We start from the raw sequence: 10,403 nt of genomic DNA on the forward strand, positions 1-10,403 counted from the left end.
TGTGTGTGTAAGTAAAGGTGCGGAGGATCCAGGTGGGAGGCAGCCATCCAAAACACATTTCCTGCCAAGGAGTCCCATTGAAGGCTTCAATTCTAAACGCACTTGGAAATAAATCCCACTGTAATCCACTGGGTTTACTAAGTAAATTCCTCGGGATCAGGGTGTTAATAAGCTATCCTACTCAGGATAACAGTGGGGAGGCAGTTTACTCATTCAAAATCCTGCTGGATTGTATCTGGCAATATTTAATTTTGCAAAACTGGCCAGGTGGAAAGGAAAGGGAACTTACTTCCATGCAAGCTATGTTAAAAATCGGGGGGGGGGGAGTGGAGAGAAGCTTGGGAAAAGAGTAACCGGCTCCTTATTCGAAAGTGGTACAGGAGGAACCCCCGGCGGCCGAAAGGCTTCCTGAGCCCCAGCAAAAGCGAGCGAGCGAAGTTTATGACCTATTGCTGTCCCCCCCCCCACCCACAACCTGCCCGGCGCACAGCAGCCGCGCAAGAGCTGATTTCCTTGAGCGGAAGCGGAGCTGGAGGCGTGGGGAGATAGAAACTGGTCCTTGGAGAATGGGACCATCCTAGATCCCTTGGAGAATGGGACCATCCTAGATCCCTTACAGGGAGTATTTTTAAGGGGGGCGGGCGGTGGGAAATTAATAATAATAATAATAATAATAATAATAATAATAATAAAGTTAAAGGGAGCCTGGAAGCAGAGCGAGTTCAGACCCAAGCGGGCTTTTTCAGGAGCTCTAAGGAAGAAAGCGAAAGGCGCTACAGAACCGAGCGAAGCTCAAACTCCCAGGGATGCAACACCATCATCTGCAGAGCCGCAGCCAAGTCAACGCCGCCGCCGCCTCCGCCTCCGCTGGAGAGGGAAAGACTTTGCTCGCTGGAAGGGGTGCAAGCATACAAGCATCTCTCTCCCCCCCCCACCTGATCTTGATCCCAGCCGAGTGGGAGATTGTAGTTATTAAACAAACAAACAACACAAAACAAGCGAAGCGCAAGATTGTCCCAGGGGCAGCTGGTTTGCAGGAGTCTTAAGTGAAGTTTGCGCTACTTTATCCAGATACAGAGCAGTCCCAAAAAAGAGAGAGGTGGGGTGACACAGAAAAGGTGGCACAAACCATGCAAGTCAGACGCCTTACCTCCTTCGGCTCCCACTGCCAGGACCTTAGCAATAGGACATAATCCCGAGACGGTGAGGACGGCGAAAAGGAGAAACTCGGGCATGGTCGAGTGTCTCGCGTCCTCCTGCTCCTGTTTCTCCTCCAGGCTGCTGCTGCTGCTGCTTGCTCCTCTTCTTCGCCCTCTTTGGCCGCCTCCGTTGCTCGGTTGCACCCTTCGCTTAAAATAAAAAAAAGAAAGTCACTGAGCGGCAGCAGCAGCGGAGCCGACGACGAGGAGGGTGGCAGGCTGGCTGGCTGGCTTGCAAGAGAGCAGCGCGATTGGCAAATGTCACGGGGGTGGGATTGTGCTCCGGGAGCCCAGGCTGCCTTGCCTCGCTTCGCCTCGCCTCGCCTGCCCGCCTTCTCCGCTGCTTCCAGCAGGATTACGAGGTGGATGTGTGAGAGAGCCGCTTGTGTGTCTCGACTTCTCAATGCAGAGTACGTCTGATCTTACATCACGCAAGAGGGGCAGTCAGAGAGAGAGAGAGAGAGAGAGAGAGAGAGAGAGAGAGAGAGAGAGAGAGAGAGAGAGAGAGAGAGAGAGAGAGAGAGAGAGAGAGAGAGAGAGAGAGATGCCAGAGGATGGGAATCTCACTGATTAATCACGGAAGCCGCCATCCTCCAGCTTGGGTGTCCACATAAATCATATCTATTACTTAGTAAGAGGCATTTAACACAACAAGAAGCACACAGCTTCAAATGGAAAGCCCTACAAATCAGACAGAGGCGGTCCAGCGAGGGGAGAGGAAAGTCAGCCGTCTACGGATCCCTTTGGGATCTAGGTGCGAGAGAGAATAGATCTAGGTGGAGAGAGAGTGGGGGAGAGAGCGCTCGCTCGCTCGCCTCCAGCAATAAAACGGGCGACTGCCTTCCTTCATTCCCGGGAATAGGAGCTAGCCGTCTAAGTAGGCTATCCCAAAAGCCAACACAGCCAGGCAGGCAAGAATGAAGCCTTTTGGGAAGGGAAACAAAGTCAGCTCGTTTTGCTGGTTGGGAAATTGGCGAAATGACAAAGGAGGGGAGGGAGCGACGGGAGAGAGAACCCAAAGTTCTCAAAGGCAGCGCTGCTGGACTCGTTGCAGGACGTTCATTTCCATTGCAAATTGACAGGTAGGGTCGGGTCCTGTTGAGTGACAAAAAAAAAAATGGTTTCTCACCTAGGAGCCCGAAACTCCAGATATGCTTAACAGTCAGTCCAAAAAGAAGCGGCGAGAGAATAGGGCAGCTTAATTAGGATGTATTACCTCTCCAATGCAGTAAGTGGAAGCAACTGGCTTCAGATTAGTGTCAAACTGCTCTTTAAAAAGTTAAGCGCTATCTCATACAGGGCTGGGCAGATTTCAGACTTGTAGGGTCTACTCTACTAGAACCCTCAGGGCCACCAAACGGAGACACACGCAAAGTAGGGGCTAGCTCCTCCCGTTGTACATTACTGTATGTTAAGAATTAAGGGGCTTCTAGGGTTGCCATATTTTGAAGAACCAAAAAAGGGGGCACATTTTCCAACTTCTACTTTTAACTATGGATTGCTATGACAACTCTTATTTTACATACCCATAAAAAAACCAGGATGTGCATGCTCAACCCGGTAATTTGTAATCAGTGCTAAAACCAATGCATTTTCACTGCACCACCCACACTGCCACTTTGACCTTCCCAGTAAGCAGCAGTGACTCACCTGTTGGGAGGGCAGGTAAGTGTCTCCACCCCATGACACCATCTGCTACTGGGCAGAACATTACATTTGTTCAAATGCATCATTACTTGCTTATTCCCAAGTTATTGGGTTACTCCTAATAGGCTAACATATTCTAAGATGCACTGCATAAGAGGCCAATCACACATGGTCTTCAGCATAGTTTATGTAGCCAAGGATAGCCTTACTAAGTGTCTGGTGCACTGGTGATCGCAACAGTTGATTACTGTATTGCCCTTCATATGAGACTGCTGTTAAATTTGCCAGAAACCTGCAACTAGTACAGAACGCAGCAGCTAGGTTAACTGAGTTATGTGCCTGACTGTGACATGCAACACCACCGCTAAAGGAAGTGTACTGGCTGCTGCTTTGCTATTGAGCCAGGTTTAAGGCTCTGGTTTTAACCTATCAGGCCCTAAACAACTTGGAACCAAGAGACTCCCATACAGAGCTGACCAGTTGATAATACAATCTGCAGAGGTCCTCCTGGTTGTGCCACAGCCTCCAAACATCCATCTAGCATCAACCAGCACCCTTTCTGTGGGGGTACCTGCTCTCTTGAATAGTCTCCCCAGGCTAATTTTCTCTCTTTTTTTACCATGGCTTTTGCTGTCTACCATTACCAGCTGTTTACTGTCTACTTGATTATTATATAGACATTACATTTTATTATAGTGTTGTACACTGCCTTGACATGCCCACATAACAGCTGGTATATCAATATTTTAATTTAATTGATTAAACATTGTCATGACTGCCATTCCATTGATAGTTTAATGATAAATCATGGGCATCATGAAATATAATGATGTATAATCATCACAAAGACACGGTTCTCCCCAGTTCCGTTGACTTGAATAGAAACTCATTCACCTACGTAGTTCTATTCCAAGCAGCACTGAATAAGAACACCCTTGTACCTATTTTCATTTTCAATTTACAGGGAAGTGTCAAGGATCCTAAACTGATGTATACAAGAAAAATGATTAAGAGCTCTCTCCCCAGGCACCTGTGTCCCTTTCCCAATCTGCTCTGCCAGGAAACCTAGAACAGAGGGCACACAAGAAGAGAGGCAGGCAAAATTATGCTGTGAGAGCAAAAGTCCTTCCACAAACAGAATGACCTCATTGGATACAGTCCCTTAGATGAGGAAACTGAAGACTCATGCAAAGAGTGCATTAGATAATTCTGCATATGCAAGAGATGTTGACAAAGAAAATGGCTTAGAAATGGAAGACACAACCTCTTGTTTGAAAGGAATAAAATGTGATAAGTAGACTAGATAGAAGACTAGTTTAAGAAACTCATGTGACATTGGCCAAGTCGCACCGGAGTTGCTGTTATATGCAGCCTAAGTATGCCTAAAAGGGTGTGTGTGTGTGTGTGTGTGTGTGTGTGTGTGTGTGTGTGTGAAAGCACCTTCATTTTAGGGCTTATCCCCCCACTTACCTTTCCTCTGCTCTTTCCAGACATGGTCCACACTTTAAAGCTCTGTGTCCAAGCACACCTCCCTCACTCCATTTTTTTGTTCTGGAGCTTTCCCCATGAAAACCTGCTCTTTAAAGTTCAATCAGAGCAAAAGGCAGTTTGCTGAAACCCCAAATTGATGTTTGAGTGCTAAAGAGTGGTTTTTCATGGGGAAAGCTCCTGGGCAAAAAAAAGCATACTACAACAATGCTTGGACACATGGCTTTTAAGCACAGGCATGTGCCTGGAAAGAGTGGACAAAAAGTAAGCATGGATAAGCCCTTAGTCTTCATGGCACATGTATTCCTTAATTTTGATGAGGTTTGAAGGGCCATGTGGTGTTTCAAGGCCCCACTCCAAAGTTTAATGAAAAGTTGATGCTTTTATTTTTGCAGCTTGTGTAGTCAATTTTATCACTATTGGAATGACAGAGATAACTGGAGAACTATGTACATCAAGGTGATCTTTTTAATATCCTGCTTAATATTTTAGTTACTCTTCTTGTCTGTAGATGCTTAGACCAGAACCATGCAAGTGCAGAAGAATAATACCGGTAATTGCACAGTATGCAACTTATTCACTTTCTTAACTTAACTACAAATGATATTAGAGGTCAATAGTGCCCTATAGGTTTGCAAAGCCCCTCCACAAGTCTCAATTTTTAAAACTTTTTTTTGTTACCATTAAAACTGTTGTCACCGTGTCTCCCCACCACCACCACCACCAATAGCTCTTTGCAGAATTACTAATTTTGCTTTTTTGGGTCATTTTGACCCCAATTACAATGCTCTTACTCAGTGCTTTGTGCCATCTGAGAACATTGCAGCTGATGAACAATGACTGCCATTCAGTGGAAGATGTCCAATAAGAAAGTATATCATCCAAATCATCAAAGCAGGCATAAAATTGTGGCTGTTCTCCAGTTCCAAAATATTGTATGCTTTATGATGCTAACATATATAAGAGGAAGGAAGGTGATATTCCAGTAGCTCAAAATCTAGGACAGATTGTGGTTCAGAAACTAACTACACATTTACAGGGTTCTGGACTAGCTGTAATAACTGATGGCCTATTCACCAATGTGCCACTAGTGTTATGCTGGCATACTGGGGGGGGGGGGGGACACACCAAGGAAATCATAAAATACCCTAGCATTCTTTATCTACATATCTTGATACACCAACAGCAGCACTTTTGCTTTAAAAAAAAATTAGCTAGTAACATACTCCGTCAGGATATCCCAAACTTGGGTCTCCAGCTATTTTGGACTACAATTCATACAATCTCTGACCACTGGTCCTGCTAGCTAGGGATGATGGGAGTTGAAGTCCAAAAAAAGCTGGAGTGCCAAGTTAGGGAAACCTTGTACTAAATCAGGGGTTATCAAACTTTTTCAGCAGGGGGGGCGGTCCACAGTCTCTAAGACCTTGTGGGGGGCCGGACTATATTCTGAAAAAAAATTGAACTAATTCCTATGCCCCACAAATAACTCAGAGATGCATTTTAAATAAATGGACACATTCTACTCATGTAAAAACACGCTGATTCCCAGACCAGCCACGGGCCACATTTAGAAGGCAATTGGGCCACATCTAGCCCCCGGGCCTTAGTTTGGGGACCCCTGTACTAAATAAAGGAAGGGCAGTGGTCTTCCTTTCTTCATTGCTGCAGTCTCAGACTACATACAGAGCCAAGCCTGATAGCATTCTTGTTAAAATAAGAATAAAATTTAATGTGCTATTACAGACACCTATGCTTGGTGGCGCCGTGGGTTAAACCACAGAGCCTAGGACTTGCTGATCAGAAGGTCGGCGGTTCAAATCGCCACGACGGGTTGAGCTCCCGTTGCTCGGTCCCAGCTCCTGCCCACCTAGCAGTTTGAAAGCACGTCAAAGTGCAAGTAGATAAATAAGTACCACTCCAGCGGGAAGGTAAACGGTGTTTCCGTGTGCTGCTCTGGTTCACCAGAAGCAGCTTAGTCATGCTGGCCACATGACCCAGAAGCTGTATGCCAGCCCCCTCGGCCAGTAACACGAGATGAGCACCACAACCCCAGAGTCGGACATGACTGGACCTAATGGTCAGGGGTCCCTTTACCTTTACCTTATTTTCATCGGAGAAATGTTGGAGGGTATGCAATGTGTTTTATGTGTGTGTGTGTGTGTTTTTTAAAAAAAACAACAACAACAACACTGGTCTTGTGGCTATGTGCATTGTGGGATATTATGGACCCTGATGATTTATTTGCTTCAGTATACTAAAAAACGAAGAATGAAAACATGTCAATGAAGACATTTTTTCCTACTTGTAAATAGAGTCATTCTTACCACCAAAACTCAAATGTTTTATTTTCATGGCTTTCTTTGGAAACATTTGAACCTAAAACAGAAAACTGATTTGATTTGGTCTTTTTTTCTTCTTCTATTGATGAAGATTCCTCTATGTGCTAATCCTTTTACAGGTAACATATATAATCACAATGATCATCCATGCTGTGAGTATAGAGAAGGATGATCAAAGCCACACACAAGAGATGCCTACAGCATGAGGAATATGGAATTTGCTTATTGGCAAACTGGCTCTAACAAATCAATCTGTATTGAAGAACTGCTTTTACTAAAACATATTCCCAAACATCTAAAACCTTATTACTGTTTGGTTTCCCCCCTGTTTTTGTTTTTTTCCTGTGTATTATTTCTATGATAAAATAGCTCAGATTGTTAACATTAGAGTAAAAGAGTCTTTGAAAAACCCATTGATCTTGCTTTCTATATTACACATACGTCCAAATGTATTAATATGAGAAGAAAAAAAATCATTTAGGGGGAAAAAAACTTAAATGAAAGTCAGTGGAGTATTTACAGGAAGTCAGGTGTCAATACACAATATGCTCCAGGAATTATAAATAAAAATGCAATTATGTGTAAGTAATCATTTGTCAAACAACCATCCATAAATGAAGCATGGTTAAAATAGTGTCATAAGGAGATGGTAATTATCATAGAAGCCTGGTTTTAATATATAGGCCATCGAACAAATAAAAGTTGACCTTTATTAAATCACTTTCCCCCTCAATTTCATTTCCATTAAACATTATTCACTATGAAGTCACATCTATGTAATGAAACGAAACTACATTAACTATATAGATCAGAAGTGCAAATATGTTTGAATAATGTCCATTTTAATCTTTGCACCATTAATAAATCAGCACCTAAACCCTATAAATTGCCTGATGTGCCTGGCAAACATGGGTGACTTTGACTGTTCATACATTGTACTGAAGCTGAACTTTATGTGAAGTAAGCTGGTTGCAAATAGAACATATCCTATGTTAATGATAAATCAAATTAGTTATTTAAGTATTACTGAAATATATCAATTAGGAAAGACTAATAACCAATGGTAACTTTGGGCTATGGATAGCCAGTCACCACCAGAATACTTTCAGGCAATGCCTAATACCACCATAAAAGTAACATAAACATGCTGAAGAGCAGGAGTGTATTTAAAGTACATTTCACATTCTGAAAAGGAAACTCATTTTCTTTTCTTTTAAAAAAATGAAACTAAAAAATAAAATAAACACTGTAAATTTTAAGAAATAAAAGCAAAGTTCGGTTTACTCCATCAGTTGTGCAAACTTAGGCAGTCAAAAGAAACCCAAAGGAAAACCCAAACTTCATACAATATTCTCCATTTACAGGCACACAATTTAGGCTATACCTCCATAGCTGGACCATAAAGAAGGCCGATCGCCGAAGAATTGATGCTTTTGAAGGAGACTCTTGAGAGTCCCATGGACTGCAAGAAGATCAAACCTATCCATTCTCAAAGAAATCAGCCCTGAGTGCTCACTAGAAGGACAGATCCTGAAGTTGAGGCTCCAGTACTTTGGCCACCTCATGAGAAGAGAAGACTCCCTAGAAAAGACCCTGATGTTGGGAAAGATGGAGGGCACAAGGAGAAGGGGACGACAGAGGATGAGATGGTTGGACAGTGTTCTTGAAGCTACTAACATGAGTTTGGCCAAACTGCGAGAGGCAATGAAGGATAGGTGTGCCTGGCGTGCTCTGGTCCATGGGGTCACGAAGAGTCGGACACGACTGAACAACAACAACACATACCTTAGAAAGGAAGTCCCAGGATTCCACTGTTAGTTGACTGGTGGCTACAAAGGACAAGTTCTGCTAAAAAAAATGCAACTTGTGCCATTGATATAGTGCAAATCGTACAGCACGTTGGCGACAATTATTCACACAGTTGTTCAAAATAAATTTTACACCATTTAACAAATATGTGAGAAAGAGACAATTACTTACAAAGTGCCATGAAAACCAACAAACTACCTCAAATAAAGTGAACTTGCAGTATCAAATTTTACTAGGTTCTTACAAATTCTTGATTCAGTTTCTCATTTTTTCTTGTTCTTTAAATAAATTCAAGAAGATTCAAGAGGAAGTTAAGTCTAATGTTGTTCCAAGTAGCTGTGAGGTGCTGATGAACCAGCATATGAAGTTATACAACAGACAGGGTGCCAGAGTTCTATCCCTGTTTCGCCCTAGAAGTCCATGCAGTTGGAAAGCTGCTATTTCGCCCCCGGTGCGGCTGATTTGTTGGGGTGGGTAAATAGCACACTCCCTGAGCACAGCTTTCTGGGCTTCTTCAGTTGTCTCGTATCATTGATGCGTCTACTAGTGCTAAATATCTTTGATGAGACAATCATGCTTAAGCCAATAAATTGTCTCTTCAAAGACAATCAATGGTACGAGACAACTGAAGAAGCCCAGAAAGCTGTGCTCAGGGAGTGTGATATCTGCCAACCCCAACAAATCAGCCCCACCGGGGGTGAAATAGCAACTTTCCAACTGCATGGACTGCTAGGGCGAAATGGGGATAGAACGCTGGCACCCTGTCTTTTGTATAACTTCATGCGCTGGTTCATTGGACTTAACTTCTTCTTGAATCTTCTTGAATTTATTTAAAGAACAAGAAAACGAGAAACTGAATCAAGAATTTGTAAGAACCTAGTAAAATTTGATACTGCAAGTTCACTTTATTTGAGGTAGTTTGTTGGTTTTCATGGCACTTTGTAAGTAATTGTCTCTTTCTCACATATTTGATAAATGGTGTAAAATTTATTTTGAACAACTGTGTGAATAATTGTCGCCAACGTGCTGTACGATTTGCACTACCACAAAGGAAAAGTTCAGCAACTTGAATTATATTTGTAAATTTATCAAGCATCTTCTGAAGCGGTGGCTGAACGAACTAGAAGAGTGATTCTCCAGAATGCCATGGATTTTTAAATAGTCACCTATTATATGAAATGGTCTTTATTTATTTGTATAGATAGCATTCCTCAAACTACTTATTTTGGAATGGTTCCATTTTGTTCTTGTTTTAGTGATCTAGGGATGGAAAAGTTCATGACCACCTAGACTAGAGCTCATTCATATGAAGGTACTGAGGGCCGGCCCACCCAAGAGGCAAGATGAGGCGATCGCCTCAGGTGGCAGGATCCACAGCATCAGCAGATCCTGATGTACATTTTCATTCCTTGCTCCTGTTACAGATCTTCACTTACTCCTTCTTCCCTGGCATAGAGGGGAATGCCATTTTGCAGTTCGCCTCAGGTGCCAAAATGTTTTGGGCTGGTCCTGCAGTATCTTTTGACTCAGACATTGGCAATTACCAGTTAGACCATGGAAAAGAAAAACAGGTCCCTTGGGGCTCCCCCCTTCCTTCCATGAAACAAATAACCAGTACGTTCATCTCTCGACAGCACTGACCTTCCAGAAATAGTGAGGGATACAAAAATACACACTATGGACATGCATACGTTCTTGTCACTATCAGCCATCAACCAATAATTGTGCACAGGTTAGCTGTATATGTGGCAGAGGTTAGAAAAAGCATAACAAGAAAGATATGAGAATCTACCTCAGGATACTGTGACCTGATACTTTCCATTTCTTTCTTGTGAGCAACAGTAATGAGATTTGCTGGAGAGGTTGGGAAACTGTCAATGGCAGAAAGTGCTTTTTATAGCCTTGTAACAAAGAATAT

General features: G+C 43.0%; 1 protein-coding gene across 1 annotated transcript in view; it reads right to left on the bottom strand.

Annotated features, from left to right (window-relative positions):
- The window catches only part of LRP1B (LDL receptor related protein 1B), a 754,577-nt gene extending 753,339 nt beyond the window's left edge, over positions 1-1,238 (bottom strand). Inside the window, 1 exon segment of the mRNA XM_033164188.1 lies at positions 1,151-1,238. Coding sequence (XP_033020079.1) covers positions 1,151-1,235 — 85 coding nt within the window. The 5' untranslated portion in view covers positions 1,236-1,238.
- Between the last annotated feature and the right edge of the window lie 9,165 nt (positions 1,239-10,403).

Source organism: Lacerta agilis, chromosome 1, assembly GCF_009819535.1.
Source record: "Lacerta agilis isolate rLacAgi1 chromosome 1, rLacAgi1.pri, whole genome shotgun sequence".
Classification (NCBI taxonomy): domain Eukaryota; kingdom Metazoa; phylum Chordata; class Lepidosauria; order Squamata; family Lacertidae; genus Lacerta; species Lacerta agilis.